The sequence below is a fragment of the Astatotilapia calliptera genome, chromosome 3 (assembly GCF_964374335.1).
Source record: "Astatotilapia calliptera chromosome 3, fAstCal68.1, whole genome shotgun sequence".
Lineage (NCBI taxonomy): Eukaryota > Metazoa > Chordata > Actinopteri > Cichliformes > Cichlidae > Astatotilapia > Astatotilapia calliptera.
In genome coordinates this window covers 3,417,131-3,436,851 of record NC_137424.1, presented here as the reverse complement: position 1 = coordinate 3,436,851, position 19,721 = coordinate 3,417,131, and the positions used below count along the sequence as shown (strand labels likewise).

At 42.1% G+C, this 19,721-nt stretch overlaps 1 protein-coding gene across 1 annotated transcript; it reads right to left on the bottom strand.

Moving 5' to 3' along the window:
* Positions 1–11,909: 11,909 nt before the first annotated feature.
* LOC145423765 (uncharacterized) lies at positions 11,910–19,721 on the bottom strand. Its single transcript, XM_080296538.1, has 3 exons — positions 19,043–19,721; positions 14,220–15,572; positions 11,910–13,894 (listed from the first exon to the last, which is right to left on the bottom strand). The coding sequence occupies exons 1-3, from the start codon at positions 19,058–19,060 to the stop codon at positions 13,208–13,210; spliced, it is 2,058 nt and encodes a 685-aa protein (XP_080152664.1). The 5' UTR covers positions 19,061–19,721; the 3' UTR covers positions 11,910–13,207.

Here is a 19,721-nt window from a genome sequence, read left to right as displayed (position 1 = left end):
AAACTAGCTGCCGCTCTGTCTCTCTATACAGCACAAAATCAGCTGCTGCATCACCGCTGTGCTTCAGGAACCAAACCCCTCCCCTCATGTTTATGGAACATGACGCATCAGGTCTGAAAATGACTAGACAATTCCGGAGTATTTCCGGAAGTGTCATAAGGTCCGGATCGAGGCCTTCCTTAGTAAATATGCTGTATTTGAATATGGCATATTCAAAGCCTTCTTCTTTGGGAGAGCAGATCTCATCGGACACAGGAGAGCTGCTGGGCTGCAGAATGAAATCCATCTTGTCTGTCTGTGCCTTAGAAATTGTGAACTCCTCCTCTCTGCTTTTATTCTCCTCCCTCTAAAAACTTTTTTCTTTTTCTCCCAACAACAGGTGGCGCGCTTCCGGAGGTTTCCCCCCTCCCTTCTCAGGATGCAATTCGACACGCTTAGCGACAGATGGCGCGCTTCCGGGGTTCGCCCCCCCTTCTCCGGATGTCGGGGGTTCCCGCCCCCCCCTTCTCCGGATGCAATTCGTCACGGTCATTACTCGCTTCCAGGGGGGAGGGGGGAGGTCAAAAGGTCATGATTAGGGCTATCAATCACTTCGGATTAAATTTTGTCATAAGCTGTATGGGATTATCTCTCTTTGGTTAAATGGGATCATGTGACTGATGCAAGCCAGATCCTTTTATTTAGCAAAACTGTGATTAATAGCTAAATATTATTGTTGAGGAGCACAGACAGGACTCCACACGCACACACACATTAAAAAAATAAAATAATAATTAAAAAAAAAAGTTGCCTCAACAAAAGGGCACATTGGGCACCCATCAGGAAAGGGGCGGGTGCTCAAGCCCCTCTAGCCCCCCCCCCCTCTAGCCTCCCCCCCCCCCCCCCCCCCCTCTGCACGTGCCTGCTGTTAGGTTAATTGTGCTGATCCTCGGGTTGGGGGATTTGTGTTTGTACTGGAGCACAAAATTCAAACCAATGGAAGATGGACAACAAAAGTTCAAAGCCATCAGGTGCTCAGGTTAGAAAAAAGAGAAAAGATGCAGGTAAGCAGACGTGTGATTGGATAATGGCAGCTCATCCTGAACCAATCAGACTAAACTCCAAACAACACATTATGTTACAGATTTTAATATTAATTAGTCATTGTTACTTGTTGATTTGTCCTTTTCTCATTGTGTGACGAATTATGACGACTGTTTGGTAGCTGTTATTGTCTCTCTCTCTCTCTTCATGTGTGTTTCTCTGGTGAAACAATAGTTTTGTGTTAATGTTAGGGCTGCACGATTTTGCATAAAATGAGAATCACGATGTTTTGGCTTAGAATTGAGATCATGATTCTCTCATAACAATAAATAAACATAAAACAACAAATGTCTCACGTTTTGTTGTTGCAGCAAAATGTTGTCCTGCTTGAAATTCCGTCTCCACCGTTGCTCGACGCTGCGTGTACAGAGCAGGTAGTGCAACAATAGAAAAATAGTTGCGGGACGGCACTGTGTAGCGTTTGTCTAGGGTGTTGATCGTTTTCCTAAATCCCTCGTTTTGCACAGTGTTGATGGAGCCATATCTTTGGTCAGGTGATGCTGGCGTTGCATCTTTCAATGGCAGCAATGGCAGGTATCAGTGCTCAAAGCTTTTGTGTTTGTTTCCAACAAGTTGCCCACCTCGGGAAACAAAAATGTGTTCTTTTACTTGTCAGATGAACATATGAGACACTTTGACTCTTCAGTGCAGTGTGGAGCCTAACAAAGATCTGTTTTGTGTCCCAGCTGATCAGCAGGAGGAGGAGAGTCTGACGGAGCAGCAGAGGAACATTTTCAGCTACTTGGACTCAGCTCAGCCACTACAGAGGAAACAATGAGCTCAACACAGAAGGTGACAGACAGAGCAGGACCATATGACCAAAGATATTTATCACCATATACATTTGAACATTTGCCATGACGATGTAGCTGACGATAGAATTGACACCAGACAAAATACTTTACAGCTGCACAACTTTATTAAAAAGCCATCAATGTATTTTCACTGAAACAAGCAGCTGTTGTTTATGTGCATTAAAGTTCTATAAAAATGTAACAGTGCAAATGCAAATTCCTCGCTGACAGTTTAACCAAAAGGCGTTTCCAGTGGAAACTGGCCGACACATCCTGAGCATAACCATGTATAATATCCACTAAACTTCAGAAGAGGTTATACAGTCGTGGCCAAAAGGTTTGAGAATTGCATAAATATTGGAACCTGGAGAAGTTGCTGCTTAAGTTTTTATAATAGCATTTTGCCTGCACTCCAGAATGTTATGAGGAGTGATCAGATGAACTGCATCGTCCTTCTTTGCCATGAAAACGAACTTAATCCCCAGAAAGCCTTACCACTGCATTTCATTGCTGTCATCAAAGGACCTGCTGAGACCATTTCAGTGATCGTCTTCTTAACTCAGGTGAGAATGTTGGTGAGCACGAGGCTGGAGATCATCATGGCTGTATCCCGATTCAGGTTCTGCAGCTTTAAAGTCCTCAAGGGCCGCGTACTCAAAGACCGCTAAGGCCGAAGTGCGAGGCTCGTAGGCTCGTGAAATGGGACGTCTAGCCTCCGTCGCGCTGCCCAGGTTGCCTAGCAACCATGATACTAACAGCTGGAAACGTTTCATACAGCTTTGTTTGACAGAAATGAAGGAGAACATATTTAGTTCATTTGTTTCTACATGAGCTCTGTGTGATTTGATGAGTATCTGAGGCTGAGACCACAGGACTGTGAAACATGATTGATGGGCTTCATTTCTGTGCTGCTGGCTCTTTCTCCTCCTCTTCCTCACACACTGCTGAGTTTGTCCTGGTGGATCATCAGGGGTGCAAAGCCTCACAGATGATGTGCAGCAGTGGCTCCCTCAGTCTGTCCTCACTCTGGACACTTGCAGTCGTCACACATGGAAATCAAATGTGTGATAAGCTGCAGGATTCAAACACAAGTGTAACTTATAAACACATGTTCATACTTTTATTCCACAATCAGAGAGAAAGAAACAGAGAGAGAGTGCAGGACAGACAGACAGGTGACAGTCTCAGGTGTACACACTGCTACACAACAGCACCAGAGAAGCAGGATTTAGTGTTTGTGTTATTACGAGTGTAAACAAGAAGAGTTCCAGATGGTGCAGTGGACACATGTGTGACTGCTGTGATTAAAGCATCTTTCTTTCAGCTTAACGAGTGAACCGTCAGCTTGTTCAAACACACGTTAAAGTGCGTTTGGCTCGACACCACCGAACAGAGGCAGCAATATAACACAGCTAACATTAACAGTGCAGTGGATCCTGCTTGTGCCGTGATGTTCAGGACTGCAAACCGAGCAGCATCACTGACTTTCAGCTTGTTGTGTTTGTGGATATATGACTGACTTTAATTATCCACAAAATCATCACATTCTCTGTCAGATTAAGGTCGACTATTGAACGGCGTATATTTTAAAGGCTTTAAAACCAAGTTAACGCTGAAAGTACAAACATCACTAATGTCACATAACTCTGCCGACAAGGCATAGCTATGGCTATGAAATGCTCTTTGTGTATCACTTCTTCATTATGAAAGATGTCATTAATGCACTAGTAATGTCTCATCTGGAGTATTGTTCAATCATTTGGTCAGCAGCTAATAAGACAGATCTTAACAGACTTCAGTTAGTCCAGAATAAGGCGTCCAGATTAGTGTGAAGATGTTCATACTATACTAATATTGATCAAATGCATAATAACCTTTCTTGGCTTCCTGTACAGGCTAAAATATTCTATGGCTTACTTGTAGTTCTAAAGAAAGCAATTCTGTTAAACACACCACATTTATTCTGCTCAGCTGCAGTATCCAGATGAAATACATCATCATATTACACAGTTTTCAACAAGCTGCAATTTAGTAAATGCTCGAGTTAAAAGTAACGTTTTGTAAAACTGTTACATTTAGAGCAACTTTTAAGTGGAATAAGTTGCCTTAAAAAATTAGAGAATTATTCAAAACTTCAATGAACACTTAAAAGCTTTTAGTTGTTGTAAATATTGTAAGACATGATTTGTTTTTGAAAGTTGTGTAATGTGCCTCAATGTTATTGATATTCATCATCAACTTTATTTATAAAGCACTTTAAAACAACCACAGTTGACACAAAGTGCTGTACATTGGAACTGTAAAATAAAATTACATGAGATATAAATAAAACACAAATAAAAGAAGAGTGAAATCATTAATTAAATAACTACTTCAATTAACAAAGAAACTAAGTCTCACTGAGGTTAAAAGCCAATGAATAAAAGTGGGTTTTCAGACGTGATTTAAAAGTGGACAGTGAAGGGGCCTCTCTAACTTGCATGGGCAAATGATTCCATAACTTGGAGCCACAATAGAGAAGGCCCCGCCCCCTCTGAGCTTCCTCCTGGATCTCGGTGTTGGGTTTAGATTTTATTATTGTCATTTGTATTAGGAAACATTTAACCATATATGCTTAGAGGTGTATAATCAATTGTGTAGTGATAAGTTGTGTGAACTTTAGCAGGCTACAGAGGCTTGGTGTGTATTCCACACTGGAATGCACACCTGGATCTTGGCATCTTGTCTTGTGTTTTATGACGGGATTAGCGTAGCTACGTCTGTTCTAGTCTAAGTGCTTTTCTGTTTAGATGAACTGTTGGACTTCCTTACCGAGGGGGGTCTAGTCTCTTGACTAAGGATGTTTGATGCTTTCATGTTATATGACCCTTTTGACCACACACACACACACACACACACACACACACACACACACACACACACACACACACACACACACACACACACACACACACACGCACACACACACAGTATTCTTTGTTCACATGTATACCTATGTAAGATGTTATATGTTAATGACCCTATGCATATTCATGTAACCACAATAAAAGGAGTGCTGTGGGGAACCTGGCTGAGAGTCTGACAGAGGTCAAGTGGTGGAACGACGCTTGGCTCCAGCCAGGTCTCCCTCATGCATGAGTAACCAGAGAACTTTGGTGCCTTGAGTCTTGCTTTTTGCTGTGTAGCAGATTGTCCTTAACGTTCCAGCGAATAGGTTTATACTATAGACCTATCATTAATTGGTCCTTCAAGAGCCGGATCCCTGGAGTCGACGTTCACCGAGGGGAAAAGAGACACACCGAAAGACTGACGTCAGCCAGGACTTATAGAGGTCCTGCAACAAAGTCCCGAGGCGTGAGAATTCGTCATCGGGCCGGTGGATTAGCCGTCTGTTTTTCTCCTTGATGGACGGCGATTGACGGGATTCGGGACTGATGCTACACGCAATGAGCAACACCAAGTAAGTTTACAGAGGACGACTCTATAACCGTGTCGTTGTGCAGTCTCCGCCATTTTGTGAGGCGCTGAGAAGTTCGCTGCTTTGTGGAGCGATAACTGGGTTAGTGTCCCGAAAAAGAAGTTTTGGTTAAATCGCCCAAGGGTCCCAAGCGTCCGGTGTGTGTCTGGTTTTGAAATCGCCCTGGGTGTGTGTGTCCCGAGCATCCCTTCATTGGGTTTTGTCGCGCGAGTGGGTGAGCGTCCCACAGCTGGGTCAGGGTCCCGAGCGGTCCGGTGTGAGTCCGGAGTAGGCTTATTTTGTGTTATTGTCATTATTGTCATCGTTGTTGTTGTTGTTGTGTGAGTGTGTGCGGAGCAGACCGTGTGGTCTGTGACGTCAGCAGTTGTTGTTGTTGTTATTATGGGTTCCCAAGCAACCAAGAGTGTGTCAGAGGGTGATGAGAAGTTTATGATGAAATTCGCTCCTGGTAGCGCAAAGTATTTAGGACATTGGCGCAAGAAATATGATTTTGAAGGTAAATTGGTTGTAGGACAATGTCAAATGTTAGTAGACCAGTTGACAGTGAAAGCAGCTTGTGCGACAGGGAAATTGAAACAGGGGAGAGAGTTGCAACTGGCGTCCGCTAAATTGTGGTTAGAGCAGGCGCAGAAAAGACAGGAGGCAGTGAATGCGAAGAGAGCAGCTTTGCAGGCATTAGCTGTGAAACCTGAAGATGAGACAGTGCGGTCTACTTCAGTGGTGCTGACGTTAAAGGACCAACAGCGTAGAGCAGCATTAGAGAGAGAGAGAGAGGCCAGAGAGGAGGAAGAAAAGCAGGAGCGGGAGAAGAGAGAGAGAGAGAGAGAGAGGAGGAGGACAGAGTACGGCTGGAGTTTGGGGATGGCGCAGCAGAATGTTTAAGTCCTTATAACAGTAGATCCAAATCTAAAAGCCATGAGGCGAGTGCAGCTGGTATGCCTGTCTACTCTTTTCATGATACCTTTCCCATGGTGGAGGTTGCAAATCCCCACTTTGGTGTTGGAGATGACCAAAGCCGTGTTATTTGTGTTTACAGGCCATGGACTGAATCTGAATGTGCAGAGGCATGTAATGATTTAGGAAACCCGTTGACTAATGTTGACGAATTTATCGCCCGACACAAGCAACTCTGCTCCTCGTATCGTTTAAATGGTCAGGAAACAGAAGCCACCTTTAGGAAGTGTCTCACTTATAACTGGGCTCGCGTGCGAGGCACCTACACAGGGAGGGATGGTAATACCGTCCTACCCTATGGCCATGCAAATTTAAGAGGCCAAGTTGACGGGGTTTATGAGCGTCTTAGAAATACCTTTAAAGCTTCTGTAGATTACAACAAAATTGCCCAATGCATTCAGAAGGAAGGAGAGGATGTTCATGAGTTTAGGGCAAGATTAGAGGAAGTTTTCAAAGAACATAGCGGCCTTGAAGAGAGTGCAGAGAAGGCCAGCCCATATCAGCAGCAGTTAAAACATGCTTTGATGAATGGCTTCCATCCACGTATTGCTGCTTTTATCAGAAAACAAAATGTCAATCAGAACACTGACGGGTCCGTTGAATGCATGAACTGGGCCAGCCACGCACAGGAAGTCATTAAAAATAAAAAAAAGAAGTCACAAAGCTCTGAGGCCGCTGCTTTTTTAGCAGGTGAAATTTTGTTTCAGGGACAGGCTGGAAGAGGGCAAAACAGAGGCAGGAGTAGGAGAGGTAGAGGCCCATGGCGACCCCAGGATACCCGTAGAAGAGATGAGAGGTGTTATCAATGCGGGGAGAGGGGCCACTTTGCCAGAGAATGCCCCGAGAACAAACCTGAGGAGTATAGACAGCCGTATTCACAAAATCCATCATATAATAAATGACTAGCACCTGTTGACACTGCTAACACACATACATGTACAAATGATCCCTTACTTTGCCAGAATTTACAACAGCCTGTGTTTCAGACTCTAGACTTGACTGAAGTATTGTTAAATCTGTCAGGGAAAGAAGTAAAACCAGTTCGCACGTTAACTGTGCAAGGCAAAACTGTTCAATTTCTGTGTGATTCAGGTGCAGATAAAACTGTTTTAAAAGATCATGTGTCAGGAGTCGATCCTTCAAATGGCACAATTTATGTGAAGTCTGCAAATGGTCAGTTAAATCAGCATAGAATCTCTAAACCAGTGTGGATTAGAGATCCTACCACAGGACAGGCAGCTCAGAGTTCAGTTGTAATGTGCCCAACTTGTCCGGTGAACCTCTTGGGAAGAGATATGATGATGAAACTTGGAATTTCAATAATTCCAACATCCATTGGGATGATAGCTGCAGGAAAAGGTGAAACTGCTGAGACAATGGTTCATCAGGACAGTGGGGATTTACATTATTACTGGACACTTGACCTGTCGGCCTCCAGACCTGATCAAATAAACTGTAAACTGTTAGCTGCAGCTGAGGAAAAGTTGACAACTAGCCATGACATACAGCCACCAGAAGATTTGCATGTCACACTGAGATTTAAGACCATGCCTGGGCCTGATGAGGCCTACACAGATAAAGTGCTGAAATTAGGGCCACAGAGAATCACCATAAAAGCAATATATACTGATGGTGAAAACATGGCTGGATGTAGTGTGATCCTTTCTGAAGCTGCACAACAACTCTTTACAGGGCACAGCTGAGTGGACAGACTTAGCATCTTTGGTGAGACAGGGGGAGAGTGTTGGAATGTGGCAGCAAGCTGGAGGGGGTTGGGAGACAGACATGCAGCACAACATCTTTCGTAAAAAGCTGGGATGGGTGACACACACCATACCACAAACACATTTAAAGGGGAGTGAGAATGACACAGCAGAATGATATGAGGACAATGCTGTCCTCACAGAAGTGGATATAGGAGGTGACAGTGTCCGTAAACTCGTCCAAGCCTTCATTGTGTCCCAGTCTGTAGACTCCAAACACGTGCGAAGCTCCTCCACAGCCTCGTTGCTCCACAGTTTTTTGGTCCTCACGACAGGTTTGGAGAGCTTCAGCCTCTGTCTGTACGCGGGGATCAGGTGGATCATGACGTGGTCAGAAAGTCCGAGTGAAGCGCGGGTCACCGTGCGACAGGCCCCGCTGATCGTGCTGTAGCAGTGGTCCAATGTCCTCTCCTCTCTGGTCGGGCATTTAATATACTGCTTGTATTTCGGAAGCTCATGGCTCAGATTGGCTTTGTTAAATTCCCCAAGAGCAATGATGAGAGAGTCCGGGTATGTCCGCTCCATGTGGAGAATCTGCTCTGCGAGTGCGCACTGAGCTGCTTGCGCATCCGCGTCTGGCGGGATGTAAACAGCGGCCAGGATGAATGAAGCAAACTCCCGCGGAGAATAAAACGGTTTGCAGTGAATAAAAAGCTATTCCAGAGAGGGAGAGCAGTGCTGAGCAATCACTGTTACATCTGTGCACCAGCCACTATTGATGTAGAAGCAGACACCTCCACCTTTGGTTTTACCGGAGAGAGCGGCCTGCCGGTCCGCGCGCAGCAGATGAAAGCCCTCCAGCTTGAGCGCGCAGTCCGGGATGTCCTCACTGAGCCACGACTCCGTAAAACATAACACACAGGAGGAGGCAAAGTCTCTGTTCATGCTTCTCATCAGGGCCAGTTCGTCTATCTTATTCCCGAGTGAGCGTACATTGGAAAGGAAGATCCCAGGAAGGGCCGTTCTCAGTCCGCGTCTCCTCAAATGCACGAGTACGCCGGCCCGCTTACCTCTCTTTCGACGTCTCACTTTCCTGATCAGAGTCTGCAGTAAATCTGCCGCAGATGCGACAAATTGGCCTGGCCTCAAGTGTCAGACCCACTGCCAGACATAATATTGCTGAACAAGCTGAACACAGCTCAACTGCCGTTGTGTGTGATGAACAATGGATCACTGTCAGTGGGGGAGCTAAATTCTTCCAAAGTCTGATCCCAAACATCGGAGTTGCAGAGGTGCGGGGTCATGTGGAGATCAACCGATATGCCCTACTGCGACACATTAATCTCACTAAGACTCTGGGAACAGTCTTAGCGGAGGAGCAAAAGGCCATCAGAACGATGGTACTGCAGAACAGGCTGACCCTAGACTTGATAACAGCATCACAAGGAGGAGTGTGTAAGCTGATTGGAGAGACATGTTCTACGTTTATCCTGGATGGATATATGATTGGAGGAGACATCTATGAGGCACTGCAGAACTTAACTGCTCTGCAGAAATATGTGGCAGACCACACATCAGGAGGAGACGCGTCACAAGGCTGGATAGCCTGGTTGACATCTGTACCATGGTGGAATATGTTCTTAAAGTTTTTGACTCCCATTCTTACATTATTGGCGTTGCTTTGCTTGTTTACAGGTTGCATTTTGCCATGTGTAAGATCGATGGTGAATAACATGATTGCTAACACCTTTACCAATTACATACTGTTGCAGCAGAGTGACATGGATACTAAGGCTGATATGTGTGTATGAAATGAAGCCTGCACTGAAAATGTTGACAAGTGGTGTAGAGCTGAAGATATATATACGCCGTATAGCCTTAAAAAATGACAATACAGGGTGGTGATGATGGGTTTAGATTTTATTATTGTCATTTGTATTAGGAAACATTTAACCATGTATGCTTAGAGGTGTATAATCAATTGTAGATTGAAAGAATGTCTCATCCTAGGAGGTCTGTAACAACTCTGTGTAGCATAGATCACACCCCCTAGGAGAGGTTTTATCTTTTCTTATTGATATATGGTATAGCAAACACACGTATATCTGTTTGAGTGTAAGAGCCTTTTGTTTAGATGGACCCGTTAGACTCCTGGCACCAGCTTTGGGGAGTCTTCACAGGGTCACATCTTGACCTCACACAAATCACACACACCCACACCCACACACACACAGTATTCTTTGTTCACATGTATACCTATGTAAGATGTTATATGTTAATGACCCTGTGCATATTCATGTAACCACAATAAAAGGAGTGCTGTGGGGAACCTGGCTGAGAGTCTGACGGAGGTCAAGTGGTGGAACGACGCTTGGCTCCAGCCAGATCTCCCTCATGCATGAGTAACCAGAGAACTTTGGTGCCTTGAGTCTTGCTTTTTGCTGCGTAGCAGATTGTCCTTAACGTTCCAGCGAATAGGTTTATGCTACAAACCTATCATTAGGTTTCACCATTTATATGCTAAAAGACGTGAACTTTATTACTATTTTTACTATAATAATACATTACCTGACTGGTATTCAAAGGGTATAATATCAGAATTTGAATTATATTTTGGTTTTTATGACTAGAAGCGGTGCTAATTTAAAAAATCAAGTCAATGAAAGTAGAAAAATGTTTTAATATATATGAATTTTATAGCATTTTGTAAATGTAAACATGTTTTTCTCTCACTGCACAAAAAAACAGATGCATAAAACTCATTGATACTTTTAATTGTTCCTATGCATCTAACCTCCATCATGGTTAGAAAATAAATCAGTTTGCATGTATTATTTAGAAAAAAAACTGGGATTTTATGATTTTCTCTATGAGTTGTTATGATTATGTGTTCTAACTGGTATTTAAAGGGTTAAAATTCTGAATTTTAATGAAATTTTGATTTTCATGAATAGCCCTGATGCTAATCTAAAAAATCATGTAAAAAAAACCTGGACATTTTTCTTAATATATATGAATTTTATAGCATTTTGTAAATGTAAACAAGGGGTGGCCATTTTTGGCCACGAACAGTCTGAGAGGGAGTTATTTTGTTTTTCTGCCACTGCAGAAAAAAACAATGTTGCATGAATGTCATTGATGGTGTTAATTATTGCTATGCATCTAACCTTCATCGTGGTTAGCAAATAAATCAGATGGCATGTATTATTTAGAAAAAAAACTGGGATTTTATGATTTTCTCTATTTATGAGTTGTTATGATTATGTGCTCTAACTGGTATTTAAAGGGTTAAAATTCAACAAGGGGTGGTCATTTCTGGCCACGAACAGTCTGAGAGGGAGTTTTTATGTTTTTGCTCTCTCTGGACTAAAATAACAATGCATAATAATCAATGTTGATGTGAATCAATTACATGCCCCAGACTCTACTATTAATAATACAAGAAATTTCAGTAGCAATGCAATTATATAAAATTGCGAGATTTGAGGTTGTCGTCCAGCTGGTGCAGTGGACAAACAAACTGGTGTTTAAAGGGTTAAAAAATTAAAAAGTAATAATTATTTTATATTTATGGAAAGAACTGAAGTTACTTAAAAGCTTTATGCAAAAAAAATGGCAAAAAACACAAAAATAATAAAAATTAGAGACCCAATCTGTAGGTGGCCACGAACAAGCTGAAAGGGTGGTGATTTTGAACAAGACCAGAGGGTTAGGTAAAGATAACCACATGCACCTAACCAGCCTGCACCAGCCTGACATTTCTTCCTCCTAAGTAAAAACCAATGGATGGATTGAACTTAGAGTCTCAGCTCAGTTTTCTATTTTGACCACCTGCACCCCAAGATACTCTTTTAAAAAGTGTTGTTTTCAGATCCCATGAAGTTCATAAAGGGCCTGTTCATTTTCATTCAGATGTTTTATTACATAAATGTTACTGTTTTCTTTTGATTTATGCTCCCACTACACTGCACCTCTACAAACAACAATGCCACGGACTGTCAGCTGCTTTTACATGCTGTGAACATGAGTAGGTTTGATCAGAGTTTCAATTATCAAAGAAAAGACAAACTGAGCAAAAAGAAGGAAAAAAAGACCAACTTCTTCCCAACTGACAAGAAAAATACTCGTCATGTTTTCATAATAAAGGATCAGGCTCCCCATTTATGACAGCTTGGACCAATAATGTATGTTACACTGATGCTACTGTAGAGACAGGGTCAACATCTCTATTTAAATATAATTAATATACAAAACACAATAAAAGTTATACATGAATTATTCATTATTTTACTATTGATAAAATTCATGTATACTAATCAAAGTTATACATGAGTAACGACATTATTAATAATGATTAATAACAATAATTCTAATGCCAACATGATGACTGTTCATAGCTCCTGCTTTGAAATACTGAACTTAAACATTGACCTGATGAAAGATCACAATTCACAGTGGCCCAGTGTCAGAATCATTCTGAATATAAACTCATCGAGTTCATCTGAACCTTTCTCAAATGTGCTGTGAATAAATGCTGCTGCAAGCCACTGTGGGAAAGCTGTGTTATTATCATGGAAACATCTGTGACACATTCACAGAGGACGAGGACACAAAGGGACGACACGCAGAGGCTGTGTTAAAGTCAAAAATCCAAATCTTTAGTCCTAAACAGGCAGTGGTTCCAAACAGGAAGACGAGCAGTCCATTAAACAGTCTACAGGGTCAAACATACAGAGAATTCAAACAGCTATTAAAAACAAATAACTGGACACTGAAAAACTTCAGTGATGTGTGAGGCACCAAAGGGAAGCAGCTGAGTATATTCAATGAATTCTCTTCAAATACAAAGACAGAAACTCCTACAGGCAGCATGCAAACTGAGCAGGATACACAAAGATCAGAGATTACAAAAGAAATCAGAAAAGGATTTCAAACTTACTGAGAGCAAGGCCTCTGTTACAAATCTGTCTAATAGAAAAACATGCTGTACAGATACAATACGCTCAGTGTTCATGGTCATTTAAAAACTGGTCAAACTGATCAAAATACATTAAAACAAAAACTTTATAATAGGAAACAGAGTTTTCAACCAACTGATGAAAAGAAAGCTAACCACTTGACATGAACACTACAGTAGCACAGTTTTGAAAGCTTAAAATGGAACTAGGGGAAGAGTTTGATTCACAGCTGCCTCATCAGATTTTTACAGGAGATTCTATCTGAACTCTGTGGAGCCTGATCTCAAGCTTTTTGAGTCCGACACAGAAACCAGAGGATCTTTCTGTGTCTTCAGATTCACTGTGATCCAGTGATGGGAGTGATTTCAGCCCTGAGTGATCGCGCTGATGTTTGCACAGAGCAGACAATGAGGTGAATGTTTGGGCACATTGGTAACAGTGAAACAGTTTATTAGTAACGTGGGATCGTTTGTGTGCAGAGTATGAACTGAGATTCCTGAAGCTCTTGTCACACTGGTCACAGCTGTAGTTTCTTTCCATGTGTCCACGTTCATGAAGGTTACGATTACTTAAATGTGAGAAGCTTCTCTCACAGTGTCTGCACTTGTGTGGTTTCTCTCCTGTGTGGACTCGTTTGTGTGATTTAAGCTGACCTGCAGTGGTGAAGGATGACCCACACTGATCACAGAGGTGCTTTTTAACCCCACTGTGAATCAGTTCATGCCGTTTTAACACACTTGGTGTGGTGAAGCTTCTCCCACATTCTTTGCAGTATTTCAGTTTGTCTCCAGTGTGTCTACGTTGATGTACTTTTAGGGTCTTTTGCTGACTGAAAGTTTTTCCACAGAGGTCACAATGAAAGTCTTTCCCACCACCACAGTGATGACAGGGTTGAGAACTGGATCCATCTGTGTCGCTCTGCTTCTAAACAAAGACACAAAGACAGTGTAAGTCAGTCCTTCAACATTTGTATCCTGAACGTCGCCTGAAATAAAGAGCATCTCTGCAGACGTCCAACTACATTTGACTGTTTCAGTTAACACACTCAGTTTACTGGGCTGCAATAACTACAATACTACCACCATAATACTACAGTAATACTAAAATCATAACTGAAAGGAAAATCTGAATAATCACTCAGAGCTGCTTTTCCATGCAGTAGAATTGCTAACATGCTAACACAGTTTAATGAGCAGAGTTGTTCCAAACAGTCAGGCTAAAATGACAAGATAACAATATAAATACATACCTCACAGTAGCTGCACTTGTAGAGTCTCTTTCTGGTGTGGATCTGTTGGTGTCCTCTCAGGTGATGTGGAGTTTTAAAAGTCTTCTCACACAGGTCACATTGATAAGGTCTCTCCTCAGTGTGGGTAAACATGTGTCGTTTTAAGTGTGCGTCTGTTGTAAACTCTTTGCCACACTGTTCACAGCAGTACACATCATGTCTGGTGTGAATGCGTAGGTGTGTATTTCGGCTCTCTCTCCGGCTGAAAGTTTTTCCACAGATGTCACAGCTGTATGCCTTAATTCCAGAGTGGGTAACTAGATGCCTCTGTAAGTGGCTACTGCGAGTAAAAGCTCTGCCACACCGATCACAGCTGTAGGCTTTAACTCCACTGTGGATGAGTTGGTGTGTTTTTAGGGAATGCTTCAAGGAAAAAGACTTTCCACACAAGTCACAGCTGAACGGTCTCTCTCCAGTGTGGATGACCTGATGCTGTTTTAGTGAAGCCTTCAGAGTAAACTCCATCCCACACTCGTCACAGCTGTATGCCTTAATTCCAGAGTGGGTAACTAGATGACTCTGTAAGTGGCTACTGCGAGTAAAAGCTCTGCCACACTGATCACAGCTGTACGCCTTAATTCCAGAGTGGGAAACTAGATGCTTCTGTAAGCTGCTACTTTGAGTAAAAGCTCTGCCACACTGATCACAGCTGTACGCTTTAACTCCACTGTGGATGAGTTGGTGTGTTTTTAGGTAACCCTTCAAGGAAAAAGACTTTCCACACAAGTCACAGCTGAACGGTCTCTCTCCAGTGTGGATGACCTGATGCTGTTTTAGTGAAGCCTTCAGAGTAAACTCCATCCCACACTCGTCACAGGTGTATGCCTTAATTCCAGAGTGGGTAACTAGATGCCTCTGTAAGTGGCTACTGCGAGTAAAAGCTCTGCCACACTGATCACAGCTGTACGCCTTAATTCCAGAGTGGGTAACTAGATGACTCTGTAAGTGGCTACTGCGAGTAAAAGCTCTGCCACACTGATCACAGCTGTACGCCTTAATTCCAGAGTGGGAAACTAGATGCTTCTGTAAGCTGCTACTGTGAGTAAAAGCTCTGCCACACTGATCACAGCTGTACGCTTTAACTCCACTGTGGATGAGTTGGTGTGTTTTTAGGGACCCCTTGAAGGAAAAAGACTTCCCACACAAGTCACAGCTGAACGGTCTCTCTCCAGTGTGGATGACCTGATGCTGTTTTAGTTTAGCCCTCACTGTAAAACCCTTCCCACACTCGTCACAGGTGTGTTTTTTCTCTCCCTTTCTTCTGTGAGGTTTGTCGGCCTCCTGAGAGCGCTGACTTCTGGCTCCATGTTGGTCCTGCAGTGACAGAGATACAAACAGAGGCAGTGAGTGAAATGCAGTCGTGGAACAAACTCAACCTTCAAACACTATTAACACTAGTTTTAAACCTGAAGGTGGAGCGTGGCACCAAACACCTTAAAGGTCTCTTATCCCCACCTGCTGGTAGTTCTAACACATTACATCCAACCTGCTGTTAAAGATAATTCATGACTGTTCAAACACTAAAATCATGCCCATCCCTCCTGATTGTACACACACACACACACACACACACACACACACACACACACACACACACACACACACACACACACACACACACACTATTTTATAATTTAGATTATTTTGTTGTTTCCTATTACATATTTCTATAATTTGTATAGATTTATACAGAATTATTCAGTGATAATAAATCCTATGTTTGTTTATTCTAAAGGAACCCCGTTAGCTTCCACAACAGATGTTGCTCGTCTTCCGTCAAATACTCACATAAAATATTACACAATAAAGTGGATTCAAGATATCCACATAATTTCACTCTTACATCCACAGTGAGGTTTCGCAATTGTTCAAATATAAGCAATCAATAATAATAATAATATCAATAACATTGAGGCACATTACACAAATTTCAAAAACAAATCATGTCTTACAATATTTACAACAACTAAAAGCTCTGTAAATCGACTTTTAAGTCTTCATTGAAGTTTTGAATAATTCTCTAATTTTTTAAGGCAACTTATTCCACTTAAAAGTTGCTCTAAATGTAACAGTTTTACAAAACGTTACTTTTAACTCGAGCATTTACTAAATTGCAGCTTGTTGAAAACTGTGTAATATGATGATGTATTTCATCTGGATACTGCAGCTGAGCAGAATAAATGTGGTGTGTTTAACAGAATTGCTTTCTTTAGAACTACAAGTAAGCCATAGAATATTTTAGCCTGTACAGGAAGCCAAGAAAGGTTATTATGCATTTGATCAATATTAGTATAGTATGAACATCTTCACACTAATCTGGACGCCTTATTCTGGATTAACTGAAGTCTGTTAAGATCTGTCTTATTAGCTGCTGACCAAATGATTGAACAATACTCCAGATGAGACATTACTAGTGCATTAATGACATCTTTCATAATGAAGAAGTGATACACAAAGAGCATTTCATAGCCATAGCTATGCCTTGTCGGCAGAGTTATGTGACATTAGTGATGTTTGTACTTTCAGCGTTAACTTGGTTTTAAAGCCTTTAAAATATACGCCGTTCAATAGTCGACCTTAATCTGACAGAGAATGTGATGATTTTGTGGATAATTAAAGTCAGTCATATATCCACAAACACAACAAGCTGAAAGTCAGTGATGCTGCTCGGTTTGCAGTCCTGAACATCACGGCACAAGCAGGATCCACTGCACTGTTAATGTTAGCTGTGTTATATTGCTGCCTCTGTTCGGTGGTGTCGAGCCAAACGCACTTTAACGTGTGTTTGAACGAGCTGACGGTTCACTCGTTAAGCTGAAAGAAAGATGCTTTAATCACAGCAGTCACACATGTGTCCACTGCACCATCTGGAACTCTTCTTGTTTACACTCGTAATAACACAAACACTAAATCCTGCTTCTCTGGTGCTGTTGTGTAGCAGTGTGTACACCTGAGACTGCCACCTGTCTGTCTGTCCTGCACTCTCTCTCTGTTTCTTTCTCTCTGATTGTGGAATAAAAGTATGAACATGTGTTTATAAGTTACACTTGTGTTTGAATCCTGCAGCTTATCACACATTTGATTTCCATGTGTGACGACTGCAAGTGTCCAGAGTGAGGACAGACTGAGGGACCCACTGCTGCACATCATCTGTGAGGCTTTGCAGCCCTGATGATCCACCAGGACAAACTCAGCAGTGTGTGAGGAAGAGGAGGAGGAAGAGCCAGCAGCAGCTGACAGATGGAGAGAATAGACAGACTGTTCCCTGTTTGTGAAGGACTGCTAGGAAAGTTTAACATAACTGTCTGTGCTGAATCAGTCTTATTAGGTAATGTTCAAATAATGTGATCATCCCAGTGTTTCCAGTGTGGGAGAAAGTACTCAGAGTACTCAGGGCCTTCAAGTTACACACTATGAAAGGCAGCAACAAGTTTAATGTTCAGAAACCTAAAGTCTGTATCAGCAGCAGGATGGAGCTAAAAATAAATGTTGGTTTCAGTTCTATGAAGCTTTGAGTATTTTGGATCAGTAGCTGCTGTGTTTGTTGCATCATATTGCTGTAACTGTTTATATGCTTTATATATTCTGAGCTAAGTTGATCTATAGTGTTACATCATATTCTATAAGGATGTTATGTGTTTGTAGACTTTCTGCCCAGTTTGACCCATTTAGCAGAAGTCAGCCTGTTTAAGGCTCTGATATCTATTCTGTGTGACTTACAGCAGTTATGACATGGTCTGATTTTCTCACCCAATAAAGGAATATTTCATATATCAGTCGACTCTTCATTCTATCAGACACAGTTATCACAGCTCCTACATTTGCTTTTTACACATATATGTAAGCATTGAGACAAATTTAGTACCGACATATTAAACGAACAATATTTGTCTCTTATATATGACACATCTGTATACACACTGTCACAGATACTTGTCTGTGAGAGAAGTGATTAATATGATAACTATAATATTGGCCATATTATATTTACATTACCACAGTGAGGTGACTTTAGTCTCATGAACAACATCAGCTAATTGTTATTTACAGCTAATCTTAAACGACTGTTCAGCACAGAAATGAAGCCCAACAATCATGTTTCACAGTCCTGTGGTCTCAGCCTCAGATACTCATCAAATCACACAGAGCTCATGTAGAAACAAATGAACTAAATATGTTCTCCTTCATTTCTGTCAAACAAAGCTGTATGAAACGTTTCCAGCTGTTAGTATCATGGTTGCTAGGCAACCTGGGCAGCGCGACGGAGGCTAGACGTCCCATTTCACGAGCCTACGAGCCTCGCACTTCGGCCTTAGCGGTCTTTGAGTACGCGGCCCTTGAGGACTTTAAAGCTGCAGAACCTGAATCGGGATACAGCCATGATGATCTCCAGCCTCGTGCTCGCCAACATTCTCACCTGAGTTAAGAAGACGATCACTGAAATGGTCTCAGCAGGTCCTTTGATGACAGCAATGAAATGCAGTGGTAAGGCTTTTTGGGGATTAAGTTCGTTTTCATGGCAAAGAAGGACGATGCAGTTCATCTGATCACTCCTCATAACATTCTGGAGTGCAGGCAAAATGCTATTATAAAAACTTAACAGCAACTTCTCCAGGTTCCAATTTTTATGCAATTCTCAAACCTTTTGGCCACGACTGTATAACCTCTTCTGAAGTTTAGTGGATATTATACATGGTTATGCTCAGGATGTATCGTTATGGCAAATGTTCAAATGTATATGGTGATAAATATCTTTGGTCATATGGTCCTGCTCTGTCTGTCACCTTCTGTGTTGAGCTCATTGTTTCCTCTGTAGTGGCTGAGCTGAGTCCAAGTAGCTGAAAATGTTCCTCTGCTGCTCCGTCAGACTCTCCTCCTCCTGCTGATCAGCTGGGACACAAAACAGATCTTTGTTAGGCTCCACACTGCACTGAAGAGTCAAAGTGTCTCATATGTTCATCTGACAAGTAAAAGAACACATTTTTGTTTCCCGAGGTGGGCAACTTGTTGGAAACAAACACAAAAGGTTTGAGCACTGATACCTGCCATTGCTGCCATTGAAAGATGCAACGCCAGCAATGTGGATTGTCAAGGCTCAAACCAATCATCAAGCAAAGACAACAGGGATCAAATGTACCGCATTTTGATCCGGGACGTAATCTGCATGAAAACAAGCGCTCACTCTTCCTGCTCAACAAATGACAAGGGCGGAGACAAAACGTGAGACATTTGTTGTTTTATGTTTATTTATTGTTATGAGAGAATCATGATCTCAATTCTAAGCCAAAACATCGTGATTCTCATTTTATGCAAAATCGTGCAGCCCTAACATTAACACAAAACTATTGTTTCACCAGAGAAACACACATGAAGAGAGAGAGAGAGACAATAACAGCTACCAAACAGTCGTCATAATTCGTCACACAATGAGAAAAGGACAAATCAACAAGTAACAATGACTAA

Coding starts and splice junctions, on each gene's coding strand:
- LOC145423765 (XM_080296538.1), bottom strand. Junction 13,895..14,219: donor ACAAGTGCAGCTACTGTGAG/GTATGTATTTAT, acceptor GTCTTTGTTTAG/AAGCAGAGCGACACAGATGG.